General features: G+C 44.3%; 1 protein-coding gene across 3 annotated transcripts in view; it reads right to left on the reverse strand.

Moving 5' to 3' along the window:
- Window positions 1-656: 656 nt before the first annotated feature.
- The window catches only part of ppp1r13bb (protein phosphatase 1, regulatory subunit 13Bb), an 89,820-nt gene continuing 71,078 nt past the window's right edge, over window positions 657-19,398 (reverse strand). For 2 of the 3 annotated variants that reach the window (XM_038968183.1, XM_038968182.1), the window contains exons 11-18: window positions 12,772-12,905; window positions 12,036-12,480; window positions 10,583-11,349; window positions 10,247-10,384; window positions 9,649-9,782; window positions 8,881-9,047; window positions 3,548-3,747; window positions 657-3,343 (exon numbers count right to left, since the gene is read on the reverse strand). In XM_038968183.1, coding sequence (XP_038824111.1) covers window positions 3,302-3,343; window positions 3,548-3,747; window positions 8,881-9,047; window positions 9,649-9,782; window positions 10,247-10,384; window positions 10,583-11,349; window positions 12,036-12,480; window positions 12,772-12,905 — 2,027 coding nt within the window. In that variant the 3' untranslated portion in view covers window positions 657-3,301. Of the gene's footprint in view, window positions 3,344-3,547; window positions 3,748-8,812; window positions 9,048-9,648; window positions 9,783-10,246; window positions 10,385-10,582; window positions 11,350-12,035; window positions 12,481-12,771; window positions 12,906-19,398 lie in introns of those variants that run through there. The other variant, XM_038968184.1, reaches the window with a different exon arrangement.

Here is a 19,398-nt window from a genome sequence, read left to right on the forward strand (position 1 = left end):
CATGGATGTAAAGGCGATATTCATGCACCTACGTTATCCCGCAAGGTCATTTTCTTGACCAGAGGACACGTTATGTGCCAAAAACAAGCATTATCTGCACCATTAAAGCATAAACCACTGCCAATGGTCGCCAATGTCATTTGGTTTGTTGTGACATCACTGCATTAGATATTTTTACTTTAATTGAAAAATATTTTCTTCTTGGCGGGCCACATCAAATTGCTTGCAGAAATATCCGGTCGACGGGACACTTGCTGGCAATCCCTGGTTTTAATAAATGAGGCCTCAGGATGAGAATTATACTAAACAAAAATATAAAATGCAACATTGAACAATTTCTAACATTTTACTGAGTTAAAGTTCAAAGGAGGAAATCAGTCAATTGAAATAAATTCATTAGGCCCTAATCTATGAATTTCACATGACTGGGCAGGGGTGCAGCCATGGGTGGGCATATGCCCACCACTTGGGAGCCAGCTCCACCCACTGGGGAGCCAGGCTCAACCAATCAGAATTCGTTTTTCCACACAAAAGGGCTTGAGAGCACACTGAAGCTTTCAAGGACCAGGGTTAGTGACCACTGCTGTAAGACAAATACAATCATTGCAAGCAAACCATGGGACCACAAAAAAAGGAAACCGACTACACCATTTGTCATGCGGGGAATTGTTTTTATTGTGCACATTCACAGAACAGGATGTGTAAGTACTGCATCCTTAATGCTTACAGAACCCCCACGAGTCAATGAGTCTTCATACAGCAGACAGTCAAACACACTCATCTCAGTATTTACAGAGATTATTAGGGTAAAGCTCTTTTCCTGCCTTGCTGGGCAAGGTACAAATCTCATCTCACAGAACTGGAAACAAGGTCAGGCAGGGAAAGTAGGGGTAATACAACAAAAGAATACCTTAGTGTTATGTAAATGTCATTCTGCTTGAATGGCCACACCCATCGGATTTGTAAGAGCGTGGGTTTGATCAAGTGCTCAATTATAACACTTTCACACGCGCCTGAAGTGAAGTGGTGAGGACCCCCCAGATCATGGCTCTATGGTGAGTGAGGCCTGACGCATCTCTCATAAAACACACACTTTTGCCCGAAGGAGGGTTCCTTCACTGCACAAACGCATAGGACACTGCATCCCTGTTCATCACAAACACCACTTTATCTCAAATCTCAATCTACATTGGCAATGGTTGGACACACCTCTTTGCAGGATCTGACAAGTTGAGTGAAGCTTTAAAAGTTTTTGTAAAATAAAGTTTGTTTTTGCTGATAACTTCTATAACTAAAGCAGGGCATTTAATGTGACAAATTGTGAATAGTTCAAAAGGGTGTTATGATAGCATGGCCCTGACGGCGCAAGAAAATTAGGGGATGAGTGCTTCATTCCGTGAGAAGATTTTTTTTTTTTTAAGAAATGTTATCTTGTTTGGGAAATTTCAATAATCCAATACACTTTACTAACAAAGAGTGCTTTACCTGGGACTAAAATCCAGAAACATGTTGAGAAATATTTTTTTTACTTTTGGAAAATAACCTAAGTAGGCCTTTTTGTTTTGTCATGTGGAAGGGCAGTGTCAAATCCCTAAGAAGCTATGATGGAAAGAAGCTATGATGGAAAAGTAAGTTAGGACAGTTAAATTCCGGCTTATTCGGAAATTACCTAGCAAGCGACCTACAGAATTGATATAGGTACTCTTTGTCCATATCGAGAGGGACATTCAAAATCCCCGTTATGATTGTACATAACATTCAGAATATCTGGCGCACCCTTGTACAGACCTCAAACTGTCACCCCTCTTCACAGCACACACACATTCTTGACCTGTTAAACTCATCATACATAACCTTTCAGTCATCATGTGCACATTAAGATAGCCTTGTCCAACTAGGCCTAGGCCTACTATCCCCTCAAATAGCTGGCAAATTGCTATTATGGCAGATTGTAACCAAATCCAGCCATGATTTACCATACAGGCTATAAATCCTTGGCTACAGATGAAACAATTTAGGCATTCAGCTCTTTCTCCCATCAGAAACTTGGGATGGGGATAAATAACATTGACTCCCTTGAAGGGGGAGAATCTGAGCTTTTCAACAATGCCAGGAATATTAATGTACTCCTAATATTAAGCAAATGGCATTCATATTTTCAATTTAAAAAACTGCACTCGTATTAGTGGGCCGTGAGAGTAGCAACACAGATGAATAGTAGCACACATGGGAAAATAGTTTCTGATCTGATCAAAGCAAAAATAGCCTACATTGTTTCTAGTTTAGGTTAGTTACAATTGAAGTGTCCTGAGCATCAGTTCAAAAGATACACAAGTGACTGAAGTGACTGCCGGGAGCTGTGGGAGAGCCGGGCAGATCAGCTCAATCAGACCCTGCAACTGAAAGACGTTCATTTAGCCAATGAGAGGATTGCATTCAATATTCTGCAAAGGCATGCATGCTTATGATTGGACAAAACAGACTAAAGGGAGCTTCATGTCAAATTGAATGTTCATTAGTCACACGTGGAATTCTCGTCTAGTCACGTTTTCGTCAACTAAAAAGAAAACTAAATTGTTAGTTATTGTTTTTTTTCATGGCATCTCGCTATCATCATTAGTGTCCGTCAGGAAAAATAGGTTGACTAATATCTTGTCATAGTTATTGACTAAATTAAAACTGGTACACATCCACCATCCACATGTCACACACACACCTATTGTACACATACACAAGCCCCCTCTCTCTAGTCCTTAAACCCACACACTTTCCAAATACACAAGGCCCTCTAAACTATTCACACACACACACACACACACACACACACACACACACACACACACAGAAACCACAAAACACACATTGCCCTCTCCAAACAGACACACACCATCAACCGTCAGAGGTAAGCACTAGGGGTGAATGTCCTGTCCGCTGTATGACTGAGCGGTGTCCAAAAAAAAACACTACTGGTTAGTGCTTGATTCTCCACTGAGCCTTGTGCTCCAGCTTTTCTCTCACACACACACAGATTTAAATAAAGCTGAAAGGAGAGAGTGAGAGAGCAGAGTGGGGTTTGGTCGACCGAAAAGGGGTAGCAGAGGGATCCTGTCTTTTCTGGGGTCTGTGTGTGTGTGTGTGTGTGTGTGTGTCTCAGTGTTGAACACTGTCCGGTGTCCCATAGCCAGGGTTACAGGGAGGGGGAAACTGTGGCAGTAGGGGAGCACCAGGCCGCCCCACTCCGCCAGTCTTCGGCCACGCCTGCCTATAGTCCAGTTTTTCACCCAAGGAAGAGGCAGAGGGGCTAAGCCAGGGAGCGCTGACGAGGTTTTATCCTGGGGTAGAGCTGCAAGGAAGAGAAAATGTAGAGAGAGGGAGAGAGAGAGCGGTAGAGAGACAGAGTGGTTATACATCAGAGAGGGCCAGTACTGCCAAACACATTCACAATGTAATTGAAAACTGGGAACAATGCATGGGCCCAGGGGTAAGCAGTGAGCAGGCCTCATCCCAACAGGTGTGTGTGAGAATGTGTGCGTTTGACAGGCCTCACCCCCAGCAGGTTGCGGGGTACATAACCCTCCCTGTGGTCCAGGCGGCCCCACCACCACTCGGTCTCGCTGTCGTCTTGCCGCCGCAGGATGTTAATGGCGTCGCCCTCGCCGAAACACAGCTCATCTGGGCTCTGGGCCTCGTACTCCCACAGCGCATACACCGCCCCCTTGTTCATCACGCCCAGCTTTTCCTGGACACCTGGTAGAACACACACAGGTACTATATTAAGTAACTATAGTTATCATTACCGCAAAACTTCAGTTAAACACTGCCTGTTCCTTAATAACCAGGCAACGGCACACGTCATCTAATTAACTGTTTCAAATAAACGGCAGGTCTAAATTAATTGTTCACGAGGTTACCATGAATTACCCTGAATTGTTTACAAGGTTTAATGTTTGATTTGTTACATTAAATAATTCCGTAATGACTTGAAAAAATTGCAATCTGTTTTTATTGGCAGAAAGAAACTGCTAGACCACAGCTATTAGCTTTGGGAGAGACACTGACAAATCTGCCAAAAATGAACAGTCAAAGAGGAGAATAATTAGTCTGTCAAGGAAACTTTTATTTACATTTTTTAATAGAGGCATTGGTGGCTAACAGCTGAGAACGGTTAGTGAAGTGGCAAGCACAAAAAGTCAACTTCGGGAGTAAAGACCCTTAAAAATCTGCTGACCGCCCTCTAGTGGCAATAGTAAGAACTGCTGAAAATGCACAGTCAGGAGATACATTTTTCTGTCAAGGAAACGAAAAAAGTTCATCATAATGGAGGCATACTAAGACAAATGTGTGTAAAGTGTGTAAATAACACAGTACAGGAATGAATGTATTGAATATATTGTAATGTTTTTAAAATTGTTTAACTGCCTTAATTTTAGCATAGCTCCCCTATGCTAAAATCCTCAGTGAATCCCCATCCTCAGTGAATTTAATTTAAAAAAAATGTTTTTAGATAAAACTATACTAAATATAATCACATCACGAAATAATGAATTAAAACACACTATTTTGCAAAAGGTCTACAGTAGCCTCAACAGCACTCTGGAGGACAGCTACATTCCATCCTCCTCTGAGTACATTGACTTCAATACAAAACGTAGGAGGCTCATGGTTCTCACCCAGTTCCATAGTCTTACACAGCAATTATGACAACTTGCAGAGGACATCCTCCAACCTATCAGAGCTCTTGCTGCATGAACTGACATGTTGCCCACCCAATCAAAGGATCAGAAAATGAATCTAGTACTGAAAGCATAAGCTACAGCTAGCTAGCACTGCAGTGCATAAAATGTGGTGAGTAGTTTACTTAGAGAAAGACAATAGTTGAACAGTTTTGAACAAATTCATTTCTTCGTAAAAGGAGAAGCAAGAGAGAAAGAGATATTATATTTTCTCACTTTTAGTTAAATTAAGTGAAAAAGTTAAGGGTGCCCACGAGGTCCCTTAACTGCTTCATTCAGTATGGTAATCAATGTGAACAACATTTGTGGAGGTGAATGATGCTTTCATCTGCTCTGGTTACAAAAAGAAAACATCAACCAGCTAGCTACTTAGCGAAACAACAGAAGTTGCACAATCCATGGCTACAAAGTTAGCTGCCTACTTAGCTATAGCTGCTCTGTAAGCTAGTTTGATGTAATACCAGAAACATGGTTTATTATAACCAGCCAGTGACTTGGTGTATCCAAAGTGTCATTAATAACTTCACCATGCTCAAAGGGATATTCAATGTCTGCTTTCAATTTTTTTCACACATCTACCAATAGGAAAACCTCCCTGGTCTTTGCTTGTAAGCAGGAAATCAAGAGGATAGCGTTATAGTCAGATTTGCCAAATGGTGGGCGAAAGAGAGCTTTGTATGCGTTTCGTTGTGTGGAGTCAAGGTGATCAAGAGTGTTTTTGCCTCTAGTTGCACAGGTAACATGCTGGTAGAAATTAGGTGAGATGAATTTCAGTTAAAATCACCGGCCATTAGGAGCAGCGCCTCTGAATGAGCATTTTCTTGTTTGCTTATGGCCCTATACAGCTCGCTGAGTGTCGTTTTCGTGCCAGCATTGATTTGTGGTGGTAAATAGACCGCTACGGAAAACGTAGATTAAAGCTCTTGGAAAATAGTACGGTCTATAGCTTATGATGAAGTATTCTAACTCAGGCGAGCAGAACCTTGAGACTTATTATATTAGAGATTGCGCACCAACTGTTAACAAAGACACACACCTCCCCCGTGAGTTTAACCGAAGCTGCTGTTCTGTCCTGCCGATGCATAGAAAAACCATCTAAATGTATATTATCAAATCTAATTTTATTTGTCACATACACAGGGTTAGCAGATGTTAATGCGAGTGTAGAGAAATGCTTCTAGTTCTGACAGCGCAGCAATATCTAACAAGTAATCTAACAATTCCCCAACTACCTAATACACACAAATCTAAAGGGGTGAATGAGAATATGTACATAAGTATATGGATGAGCGATGGCCAACCAGCATAGGCAAGGTGCAATAGATGGTATAAAATACAGAATATACATGTGATATGAGTAACGTAAGATATGTAAACATTATTAGAGTGGAATTGTATAAAGTGACTAGTGAGCCATTTATTAAAGTGGCCAGTGATTGGGTCTCAATTTAGGCAGCAGCCTCTCTGAGTTGGTGATTGCTATTTAGCTGTCTGATGGCCTTGAGATAGAAGCTGTTTTTCAGTCTCTCGGTCCCAGCTTTAATGCACCTGTACTGACTTCGTCTTCTGGATGGTTGCGTTGTGAACAGGCAGGGGCTCGTGTGGTTGATGTCCTTGATGATCTTTTTGGCCTTCCTGTGACATCGGGTGCTATAGATGTCATGGAGGGCAGGTAGTTTGCCCCTGGTGATGGTGGTGTGGTCTGCACAACGCCTCTGGAGAGCCTTGCGGTTGAGGACGGTGCAGTTGCCGTACCAGGCTGTCATACAGCACAACAGGATGCTCTCGATTGTGCATCCATAAAAATTTGTCAGGGTTTTGCGCCTTCTTCACCACACTGTCTGTGTGGGTGGACCATTTCAGTTTGTCTGTGATGTGTACGCCGAGGAACTTAAATTTTGCACGTTCTCCACTGCTGTCCCTTCGATGTGGATAGGGGGGTGCTCCCTCTGCTGTACCCTGAAGTCCACGATCATCTCCTTTGTTTTGCTGATGTTGAGTGAGCGGTTGTTTTCCTGACACCACACTCCGAGTGCCCTCACCTCCTTCCTGTAGGCTGTCTCATCGTTGTTGGTAATCAAGCCCACTACTGTTGTGTCGCCTGCAAACTTGATGATTGAGTTGGAGGCGTGCATGGCCACGCAGTCGTGGGTGAACATGGAGTACAGGAGGGGGCTGAGCACGCACCGTTGTGGGGCCCCAGTGTAGTGGGTCAATGAAGTGGAGATGTTTCCTACCTTCACCACCTGGGGGCGCGTCCTTGTTCAGCCACAACTCCAAGAAACATAGGATATTACAGCTCTTCAGGTGCTGTTGATTGGATAGTCTCGAAAGGATCTTGTCCAGTTTGTTCTAGTGATTACACGTTCGCCAATAGAATGGAGGGTAGAGGTGGTTAATTCACTCGCCGACGTAATACTGAACAAAAAAACGCAATATGCAACAACTTCAAATATTTTACTGAGTTAAAGTTCATATAAGGAAATCAGTCATTGAAATAAATTCATTAGGCTCTAATTTATTGATTTCGCATTACTGGGAATACAGATACGCATCTGTTGGTCACAGATAAAAAAAAAAGAAAAAAAAAAGGGAGGGGCATCTATAGCATAGATGTGATCAGGCTGTTGATTGTGGCCTGTGGAATGTTGTCCCACACCTTTTCTATGACTGTGCGAAGTTGCTGGATATTGGCGGGAACTGGAACACGCTGTCGTACATGTCGATCCAGAGCATCCCAAACATGCTCAATGCGTGACATCTCTGGTGAGTATGCAAGCTATGGAAGAACTGGGACATCTTCAGCTTCCAGGAATTGTGTACAGATCTTTGCGACATGGGGCAGTGCAATATTATGCTGAAACATGAGGTGATGGCGGCAGATGAATGCCACGAAAATGGGCCTCAGGATCTCGTCATGACATCTCTGTGCATTCAAATTGCCATCGATAAAATGCAATTGTGTTCATTGTCCGTAACTTATGCCTGCCCATATCATAACCCTAGTGCCACCACGGGGCACTCTGTTCACAACACTGACATCTGCAATCTACTAGCCCACAAGACACCATACATGTACGTGGTCTACAATTGTGAGGCCAGTAGGACATACTGCTAAATTCGAGAAAAAAAACGTTGGAGGTGGTTTATGGTAGAAAAATTTACATTCAATTCTCTGGCAACAGTTCTGGTGGACATTCCTGCAGTCAGCATGACAATTGCATGCTCCCTCAACTTGAGACATCTGTGGCATTGTGTTGTGTAACAAAATTGCACATTTTAGAGTGCCCTTTTATTGTCCCCAGCACAAGAGGCACCTGTGTAATGATCATGCTCTTTAATCAGCTTCTTTATATGCCATGGATTATCTTTGCAAAGGAGAAAAGCTCACTAACAGAGATGTAAACAAATTTGCGCTCAAAATTTGAGAGAAATGCGCTTTGTGTGTATGGAACATTTCTGGGATCTTTTATTTCAGCTCATGAAACATGGGACCAACACTTTACATGCTGCGTTTATATTTTTGCTCAGTGTAGTTCCGTCAGGGTTCCCGCATTTCGGCCTCACTTACACTGTCTCTTTCTTCTCAGAGTCTCGGTAATTAGAGCCTGGTTTGGGGTAAGCATTATGTCCTGCGCCACCGACTCATTGAAGTAGAAATCTTCACCCAAATTCAGGTTAGTGATTGCTGTTCTGATGTTTAAATGCTCTTTTCGGTCTTAGGAAACGAGAGCAGAAACAGCTACAAAAAAAGTTACGATCAACGTGAAAAACCCCAAAATAGCAGAATTGGTCAGGAGCCAGTAAAACGGAAGCTATCCAATCCAGCGACATTCTAATTCGTTTCACGCTGTTGGAGAGCATGGTAGCCATGGCACCAAAACAGAAGAGAAGTTGAACCTCCTCTTCAACACTCTTAGTTGTTGTGGAAATTGACCCACTATGCTGTTTACTTTCTGCATCTACATCATATTGCTGAGTCTACCTTTAAGAATATATATACAACAAATATATTCTAGTTGTCTAGTCGCCCTATGGGCCCTGCTCAAAAGTAATGCACTAGATAGGGAATAGGGTACCATTTTGGATGCAGGGGGAGACCCGGTCAATGTAATTCCCTGCAGCAATGAACCTCCAGGATTCTCACCGTACAGAAACTGAGAGCACTGGATGTAGCCCTCCTCCATCTCTTCACACTTGTCTGCCGCCGTCTCCACGTCGCTGATGGTGCTGGCGAAGATGGCCGCCCCTGACTCCACCAGCAACTTGCACAGGTGAACGCTGTTACAGGAGGCTGCACAGTGCAGGGGTGTCCTGTAGAGAGAGACACACACACACACAAAATGGAGGGGTTACAACAGTTCCATGGAGACCAATCGCCTCCAGGGAAGGTAATCATAGGCAATAAAAAACACAACCGTGACTGAGGCTTCTTCAGATTTGGAGCTTTTGTCTGTATGTATATTGTGTATGCTGCAAAATGAATTGCCTCATTGAGGACATTCATGCAATTATCTATTCTGCAGTGACAATGTTTGAAAAGAGCTGTGCTCTGGTAATAAATAGGGGGTTCCTTGGTGCAGGTGAGTGGATGAATTGTTTATGTAAATACAACACTATGAAAGCAAGTATGTCACAAATAGCAAAATCTCAACATAACTGAAGCCTTGTTTTTGGAGGCATGAATAAAGTGGCGTAACTGAAGCTAAACAGACGCAAATAAGGAATTCTGTCTTAAAGGGATAGTTCACTCAAAAACTATTGTAGTATTATGTTCATTAGTTCACTGTGTTAATACAATCCTCAAAAAGTGTCCATGTCAGCAGTCAAGTTTAAGTACTGCATGACGCATGAGTGACCTCTTTAAGTGACCTCTTTAAGGTCCCTTGTGTGCGGGTGGTGTGTGGCTGCTCACCAGCCGTCGCTGTCGGCAGCGTTGACGTTTACTCCGAAGTCGAGCAGGAACTTGACAATGTGGTGGTGTCCAGCGCACACTGCGTTGTGCAGCGGGGTTATGCCCTCGTCGTTGGCTGTGCTGGGGTTCTTCACCTGGGGAAGAACACAGGGGTCAGCTAGTCCCAATTTGATCCCTACACAGAAGTGGACTGAGTTCCATTTATTTTCTAAGAGCATTTTTAAGAGTTCAGAAGTCGAGTGACACGCCAAGATCAACCACAAACACACCGCAATTCAATTCTGACAGGTTTACTAGCCCACACACACACAGTTGAAAAACATGAAGCAAACACTAAAAGACAGACTAGTTTACAATGCTGTCAGCACAGGCCAAATAGATGCAAATAGAGAGAGAATTTTTGTGTGTTTGTTTGTGTGTTTGTCCCATGTGGCTCAGTTGGTAGAGCATGGCGCTCGTAATGTCAGGGTTGTGTGTTTGACCCCACAGGGGCCCAGTATGAAAATGTATACACTCACTACTGTAAGTCACTCTGGATAAGAGCGTCTGCTAAATTACTAAAATAAACAAATTGTGTGTGCGAGCGACAGAGTCAGACCTCATAGATAATCCTCTGCACCAGGTCAAACTCGCCCTCCAGTGAGGCATCCAGTAGCAGCGCCAGGGGGTTGAACTTCACCCTCAGGCCGTGACCCGTCCGCTCCGAGTTGGGCTTCTTCAGGTTAGTTCGCTTCTCCTGTAGGGGAAGGATGGGAAGAGACAGTTAGTAAAGAGTATGTGCAAACACAAACAGACATATGTATGTATGTCACAGGTGGGTCTGAACCCCCTGCTCCGGAAACCAACATCTTAACCATTAAACCAAGAGTCCAACTCACCGCTGCTACATGAACATGCATACTGTTGCTGTGTGTGTGTTTTGTGAAAGCCTCACCACTTGCTGTGAGGGGGTGGTGGCAACCTCCTCTGGAGAGCTGACCTCAGGCACAGGGCTAGGCAGGGTGGCCACCGAGACTCCCCCTAGGTTATTGTTGTTGGTATCCTCCGAGGCCTCCGGGGCAGGGGGGCTGATCACCTCGGGGGCCGGTGGCGGGGGCAGCAGCTTGTTGTCATTGGCGTCAGGCGGTGGCAGGGGCTCTGAGGATGACCCCTCTGCCACGGCTGGTGGTGGGGGAGGGAGCGGGTCCTCACATGGCGGGTTCCCGTTGTCGGCGTCTGCCAACGAGCCACCGGGGTAGTCGGGTGGGTTGGCAGGCTGGTAAAATGGCGTGCCGCCCACCCTGGCTCCCCCTGCTCCAGCGCCACCACCCTCCATGCCGCCAGCCAGGGTATTGAAGCGCTGGTAGAGCAGCTTCTGGATGTTGGGCCCGGCTGGGCCCTCTGGCTCAGTGATGGAGCTTCGCTTCTTGAGGGGCCGCGGGGCATTCGCCAGCTTCTTGCGCAGCGTTTCCAGGTCGGCGTCGCTTTGGTAGCGAAGGGGCGAGTGGGCCATGGGGGTGAGTTTGGTGGGGCTGAGGGGCCGCGGGATATTCTCCACATTGGGCGGGGGGGTATCCGGGGCCCCGTCGATGTCAGGGCCCTCTCTGTCCCCAGTGTCCTCACCGGCCGGCCCCTGGAACCCGGGGAAGGGCCCTCCTGTCAGCATAAAGGGCAGGGGGGAGGGCGGCGTGGAGCCAGAGGGGAGAACGGGCTTCCCGTACACTGGACACACACGAGGGAAAAAAACAAATAATGATGTACTACCCTGGAAAATACAAATAACGTACTTGCTTGCTGACTCGCTTTCATAAATTAATGATAAGGAATTACTGGATACTCAAACCTGTTAATGCATTAATAATCAAAAGCAAGAATATTCACAGCACTGCTCTTGTCATGCAAGTCTCAGTCAATAGCAAAATATATAAACAGACTTCCGTCTCCTTTGATTTTGAGTTAAGCCCCTGCACCCATTCCCTGTCCCTCCTTCATTTACCCAGACACCAACCTGATCCAATACTTCCAAAACAAACCTTTCTGTCCTGTCAATGATCTGTAAGTGATTGGGTATGTGAAAGGATGGTGTTCACCATATTGCTTTCACTTAACCAACCTTGCCAAATCAGTTCCTCAAGGAAGAAAAGATGCATAGTACTGGTACAACATACAAGTGTGCGTCCCAATAATATCTTGTTTCTCCTGAAGTGTGCACTCGTTCTCTATTTCCCACAAATCTAATAGCATTGGATTGGTGGAGGCATAGGATAGTGAGAGTTTCCGCCATCATTTGTATACCAGTCATTTCCTTTGAAATCAGTGAAGGGAAGTGAATAAGTGCACACTGGTCTAACGAAAGACAATTGGATTTGGAACATACTCATTCACTCCCAAACGGCCCCTGCTAGTACCTGCTTTGAGCGCAGGCTTGAGCGGGTAGCTCTTGGGCGCCGCCTGCTGGAGGTACATGTGGTAGATGGAGCTGGAGTTCATGGTGGCTGGGCCCTTGCGCGGCGACTGGGGCCGGGAGCCTCTGTCTGGGACGAAGGGGCGCACCGCCACGGCCAGGACAGGGTCAAGTCGATCCCCGGGAAGACCCGGTGGGAAGAGAGGTGAGTTGGGCTGGAAGGTCGGGCTGGGGGGCACCGATATGCGCTGCTGGATCTGCTGGGAGGAGGAGCCGGTGGAGGGGGGAACACGGGGCCAGACAGGGCCGGGGGGGTTGGGGAGCAGGCCTGGCCGGCGGTCCAGAGAGCTGGTGGAGCCGGCAGAAGTTAGGTGGGAGCCGTAGGGAGGCGGCTGGGGCTTGGAAGGGACCACCGGGGAGGAGATTGTCATCTTGTTGGAGTCCAGCACCTTGGTCGAGGCAAACAATTATTCAATATCATCAAATACCTCTCCAAACTAATTTGGGATGAAGCGCTGTCCCAACTATTTCAACTGTTATAGTTATTTGGGGAAATGTTGCATGCTGCGAGGGGTTGTTTTGAGGACAAAACAAATGTTGGCCCAACACTAAAAAAGCTAAGATACTCGATATTTACTATTCTGTTAGTCAGCACCCCTCCAATATTTTTGGGTGTGCGTCAACTCATGATTTTTATTAAAGCTTTACGAACAACAAACAATGTTAAAGCAATGACTGACCTTGTCTGCTGCGGTAGCAGCAGGGGAGCCCGGAGGGGGAATCTTTCCCTGCGTGTCCAGCCCAGACTCCGGCCAGTCGGGGGGCTTGAGAGAGGCATTGCCCTTGCCAAGGGTGGGCCAGCCAGCGTCATTAGCTAAGGGTGGAGAGGGGAGAATGGGGTACGCTGAGTGTGGTCTAAGAGAGTTACCTGTGAGAATTTTGTTAAAGCAGAGACTGCTGTAGAACTCTCTAGATAGGGATACAGCACATCTGTATAGATCATTGTTTCCCAATCCTGGTCCCGAGAAGCCAAATGCACATTTTGCCCGGACCAGGATTGGGAAGGAGTATACTGGTATGAATGTTTGCCATGATGGGGTGAGTGTAAAAGATGATACTGCTACACTGGGCAGGCAAATGCAGTAGTGTGGAGAGTGTTCGTTTAGATGGGTGAACCGTAACAAGAGCTAGCTGGTACGCTACAGAGTACAGACACTGTTGCTGGGTGAAAGGGAGACGTACTTAGGGTCCTGTTCAATGGAAACCAGTTACTAGTTGGTGGGGCAAGGAACAAAATACTTCTTGCTGTTTCACACAGTAAGCATGGTTTGACACTGCTGACATGAATCCAAATGCACATACTTTTGTGTGTATATATAGTGTATGTGGACACCCTTTCAAATGAGTAGATTTGTCTATTCCAGCCACATCCGCTGCTAACAGGTGTATAAAATCAAGCACACAGCCATGGAATCCCCATACACAAACATTGGCAGTAGAATGGCCTTACTGAAGAGCTCAGTGACTTTCAATGTGGCACAGCCATAGCATGCCACCTTTCCAACAAGTCAGTTCATCAAATTTCTGTCCTGCTAAAGCTGCCCCGGTCAACAGTAAGTGCTGTTATTGTGAAGTGGAAACGTCTAGGAGCAACAACGGCTCAGCCGCGAAGTGGTAGGCCACACAAGCTCACAGAACAACACTGCAGAGCGCTGAAGCGCGTAGCGCATAAAAAAAGTCTGTCCTCGGCAGTTCCAAACTGCCTCTGGAAGCAACGTCAGCACAACAACTGCTCCTCGGGAGCGTCATGAAATGGGTTTCCATGACCGAACAGCCTAAGATCGAACAAGCCTAAGATCACCATGCACAATGCCAAGCTTTGGCTGGAGTGGTGTAAAGCTCTCCGTCTGGAGCAGTGGAAACGCGCTTCACCATCTGGCAGACTTACGGACAAATCTAGGTTTGGCGAATGCCAGCAGAACGCTACCTGCCCCAATGCATAGTTCCAACTGTACAGTGTGGTGGAGGAGGAATAATGGTCTGGGGCTATTTTCCATGGTTTGGGCTAGGCCCCTTAGTTTCAGTGAAGGGAAATGTTAGCACTACAGCATACAATGACATTGTAGACAATTCTGTGCTTCCAAATTTGTGTCAACAGTTTGGGGAAGGCCCCTCAACATGACAATGCCCCCCATGCACAAAGCGAGGTCCATACAGAAATGGTTTGTCGAGATCTGTGTGGAAGAACTTGACTGGCCTGCAGAGCCCTGCCCTCAACCCCATCGAACACCTTCAGGATGAATTGGAATACAGACTGCGAGCCAGGTCTAATCACCCAGCATCAGCACCCAGCCTCACTAATGCTGGTGGCTGAATGGAAGCAAGTCCCCGCAGCAATGTTCCAAAATCTAGTGGAAAGCCTTCCCAGAAGAGTGGATGCTGTTATTACAGCAAAGGGGTCCAACGCCATATTAATGCCTATGATTTTGGAATGAGAAGTTCGACGAGAAGGTGTCCACATACTTTTGGTTATGTAGTGTACTTACTAATGGTGACAATTTCATAGTGCAAAAGAATTGTGCAAAGTTTAAAACATACCATAAACCTCATTATGATGCAGCGTGATTTAATTTGAAACTTTTCTTCAACAATGTACGTTAAAGAGGTGACTATTAATGTATTATGCAGTTCACTCAAATAATTGCCTCCCTATACATTGTTAAAAGAAAGTTTCAAATTAAATCATGCTGCCAGATTATGACGTTTAGTAATTTTTGCACTATGAAAATTTTGCCACAAGTATGCTCTATCATGCTGTCAGCAAAGATTAGGAAAGGGAAAAGGGAGGGAGGGAGGGAAAGAGACAAATAAATGCAAAAAAAAAATATAGAACAATGAATCATTTCTGAAATACAGTGCATTCAGAATGTATTCAGACCTTGACTTTCTTTACATTTTGTTAATTATAGCCTTATTCCAAAATGGATTAAATAGTTTCCCTCAATACTCCATGACAAAGCAAAAACTTTTGTAGAAAAAAAAAAAGTAATAAGCAATTTATTAGTATTCAGACCCTTTACTCAGTACTTTGTTGAAGCACCATTGGCAGTGATTACTGCCTCGAGTCTTCTTGGGTATGACGCTACAAGCTTGGCACAGCTGCCAAGTTTCTCCCATTCTTCTCTGCAGAACCTCTCAAGTTCGGTCAGGTTGGATGGGGGGAGTCACTGCAAGGCTATTTTCAGGTCTCTACAGAGACGTTTGATTGGGTTCAAGTCTGGGCTCTGACTGGGCCACTCAAGGACATTTAGAGACTTGTTCAGAAGTCACGCCTGTGTTGTCTTGGTTGTGTGCTTAGGGTCGTTGTCCTGTTGGAAGGTGAACCTTTGCCCCAGTCTGAAGTCCTGAGCAGGTGTTCATCAAGGATCCCCACAGCATGATGCTGCCAACACCATGCTTCACCGTAGGGATGGTGCAAGGTTTCCTCCAGACGTGACACTTGGCATTCAGGACTAGTTCAATCTTGGTTTTGTCTGACCAGAGAATCTTGTTTCTCATGGTCAGGTGCCTTTTGGAAAACTCCAAGCGGGCTGTCATGTGACTTTTACTGAGGAGTGTCTTTCGTCTGGCCACTCTACCATAAAGGCCTGATTGGTGGAGTGCTGCAGAGACAGCTGTCCTTCTGGAAGGTTCTCCCATCTCCACAGAGGAACTGTCAGATTGCTCAGTTTAGCTGGGTGGCCAGCTCTAGGAAGAGTCTTGGTGGTTTCAAACTTCTTTCATTTAAGAATGGAGGCCACTGCATTCTTGGGGACCGTCAATGCTGCAGACTTTTTGTAGTACCCTTCCCCAGATCTGTGCCTCGACACAATCCTGTCTCGGAGCTCTACGGACAATTCCTTCGCCCTCATGGCTTGATTTTTGCTCTAAAAACTTTGGGACCATATATAGACAGGTATGTGCCTTTTCAAATCATGTCCAATCAACTGAATTAACCACGATGGAAACCAATCAAGTTGTAGAAACATCAAGGATGATCAATGGTAACAGGATACACCTGAGCGCAAATACAAGTCTCATAGCCAATGGTCTGAATACTTATTTAAAATTTTTATACATTTGCAAAAAACCTGTTTTTGCTTTGTCATTATGGGGTATTGTGTGTAGATTGATGAGGGAAAAAATGAATTAGAATAAGGCTGTAGCATAACAAAATGTGGGAAAAGTCAAGGGGTCTGAATACTTTCCGAATGCACTGTATCATGATTTGAAAATCCCCCTGAAGAGTGGGATTCAAAGGCCCCCGGGTCGTATTCAAATTTGTCCAATAAGAAAAGCTTGTTTTGGTTTTCAGTTGCAAAACGTTTCGCTATGGTGTACACTAATAATTACGACCGTGATGTTAAGCCGTTTTGTCTCTCCTGTCATCCCCCAATTTCCACCAAACTTTCAAATGTAGCTTCTTCCACACAACTGGTGCCATTCAATTAAAGTAGGAACTTGCCCTTCATATGCTCAACTTTGAAACTGAAAATGCTAATTTAGTCAAACTTTGTTGTTATAAAAGTAATCAAATTACATTTTGTAATTCTAAAAGCTGGAGAACAGCAGTATTCATTAATCCAAATTCTTAAACCATAAATTTTAGGAAGCGCTAAAGATAGTTGAATATACATATTCTTGTCAGCCAGTCTAATTGTGACCATTTTAAACATACATGTCTTAAAGTCAGACTCAGTATGTCTAGCTCATTAAGTCAAAAATAAAATGGCACATTTTATATTCTGGTTTAACATTTTACTTAGATAGTAAGTAAAGTAAGTAACCTTGCACAAGCCTTAGGCCGAACGGCTCATATCTTCTGTTTCTGTAATGTGAGGCAGCTTGATGTACAAGTACACCCCCTGGAAAGGACACTAGTCTATCGCAGTGCAAAATTGACAGATTAAAGTTTAATTAGTGGGATTACTATTTGAATGCTCTATCACTGCTACTCGAGAGGGAAATGGTTAGGTGGGTTATGGAATGGTCAAAGATCAAAGCTCAAATTTACTGAGCTGGCTTCAGAGGTAAATTTGACGCCATTGATCCAGGTATGGAGAGCGGAGGAGCGCAGTGAACCTTCCCAGAGTAGCTAATTGCGCTCGCTCAGGATCAGCAGTGCTTTGCTGTCTAACATCTTTGAAAGCACTCACACCAAACATTTTTCAAGGTTCTTTTTTTGTTTGCATTAGCACCAAATGGTCAGAGAGTGGTGTTCTTGAACAATCCACACCCCTGTGTAATGTGATAGGATGACTTTTTAGTTATTTTAATAGTGATTCCACAGTTGCTTAATTAAACATGATCTTATATCTGTTGTTAACTTAATAGGAGCATGAGGTAGAATCAGGTATTACTGTTAGATACAAGTCTACACAGACAACAGCCCTTGCAGGGTAATATTGATTGCTGTAATAGGAATGGTTCTAGTTGTCCATGTGTCTGAGTGTGCGCCACATTTGTGAGCTGTGACTGTAATAGGATCACTTAACAAAAAACAAAAAAACAGTATTATGTTCAGTAGTAGACTGTTGATAAATTGTCAAGATATTCAACTTGCCGCCTCATCAAAAGTAAAATACACCTGCTAGCCAGCACCATGGAGAGCTGCACCGTTTAAGTTTTGACTAGTTTATTTTACAGTTGAAGTCGGAAGTTTACATACACCTTAGCCAAATACAATTAAACTCAGTTTTTCACAATTCCTGACATTTAATCCTAGTAAATAATCCCTGTTTTAGGTCAGTTAGGATCACCACTTTATTTTAAGAATGTGAAATGTCAGAATAATAGTAGAGAATTATTTCAGCTTTTATTTCTTTCATCACATTCCCAGTCGGTCAGAAGTTTACATACACTCAATTAATATTTGGCAGCATTGCCTTTAAATTGTTTAACTTGGGTCAAACGTTTTGGGTAGCCTCCCACAATAAGTTGGGTGAATTTTTTCGCCCATTCCTCCTGACAGAGCTGGTGTAACTGAGTCAGGTTTGTAGGCCTCCTTGCTCGCACACACTTTTTCAGTTCTGCCCACACATTTTCTATGGGATTGAGGTTAGGGCTTTGTGATGACCACTCCAATACCTTGACTTTGTTGTCCATAAGCCATTTTGCCACAACTTTGGAAGTATGCTTGGGGTCATTGTCCATTTGGAAGACCCATTTGCAACCAAGCTTTAACTTCCTGACGGATGTCTTGAGATGTTGCTTCAATATATCCACATAATTTTCCTGCCTCATGATGCCATCTATTTTGTGAAGTGCACCAGTCCTTCCTGCAGCAAAGCACCCCCACAACATGATGCTGCCACCCCCGTGCTTCACGGTTGGGATGGTGTTCTTCGGCCTGCAAGCCTCCCCCTTTCTCCTCCAAACATAACGATTGTCATTATGGCCAAACAGTTTTAGTTTCATCAGACCAGAGAACATTTATCCAAAAAGTACAATCTTTGTCCCCATGCGCAGTTGCAAACCGTAGTCTAGCTTTTAATGGCGTTTAGGAGCAGTTGCTTCTTCCTTGCTGAGCGGCCTTTCAGGTTATGTCGATATAGGACTCGTTTTACTGTGGATATAGGTACTTTTGTACACCTCCAATTGACTCAAATTATGTCAATTAGCCTATCAGAAGCTTCTAAAGCCATGACATTATTTTCTGGAATTTTCCAAGCTGTTTAACTTCTTATGGCTGCAGGGGCAGTATTGAGTAGCTTGGATGAAAGGTGCCCATTTCAAATGGCCTCGTACTCAATTCTTGCTCGTACAATATGCATATTATTATTACTATTGGATAGAAAACACTCTCAAGTTTCTAAAACCGTTTGAATTATATCTGTGAGTAAAACAGAACTCATTTTGCAGCAAACTTCCTGTCAGAAAGTGAAAAATCTGAAATCGAGGCTCTGTTCCAGGGCCTCCTTATTCATTTGCTTGAAATCTATTAGTATACATGCACTTTATACGCCTTCCACTAGATGTCAATAGACAGTGAGAGGTGAAATGGAGTGTATAACTCTATCTGAGGTCAAAAGAGAGATCTTGGAATGACATGACCCCAATTTCCTCTGTTTAGCAAGGCGCGGGAAGGAGCTCTGCATTGCGTTCTGAAAAGCTTTCATTATAGACGGCTAATATCTCCGGCTTTGATTTTATTTGATAAATGTGATAATATCATCGTAAAGTATGTTTTTTCAATATAGTTTTATCAGATTATTGAAATTTTATCGGGAGTTTTGGCGTGTTCCGTTCTCTGCGTTTGTTGATGATGGACAGCTTCGTGCCACTTGGCTAGTTTTGGTTGCTAATTCGAGAGGGAAAAAGGACATTCT

The sequence above is a fragment of the Salvelinus namaycush genome, chromosome 29 (genome assembly GCF_016432855.1).
Source record: "Salvelinus namaycush isolate Seneca chromosome 29, SaNama_1.0, whole genome shotgun sequence".
In the NCBI taxonomy this organism is placed as follows: Eukaryota; Metazoa; Chordata; class Actinopteri; order Salmoniformes; family Salmonidae; genus Salvelinus; species Salvelinus namaycush.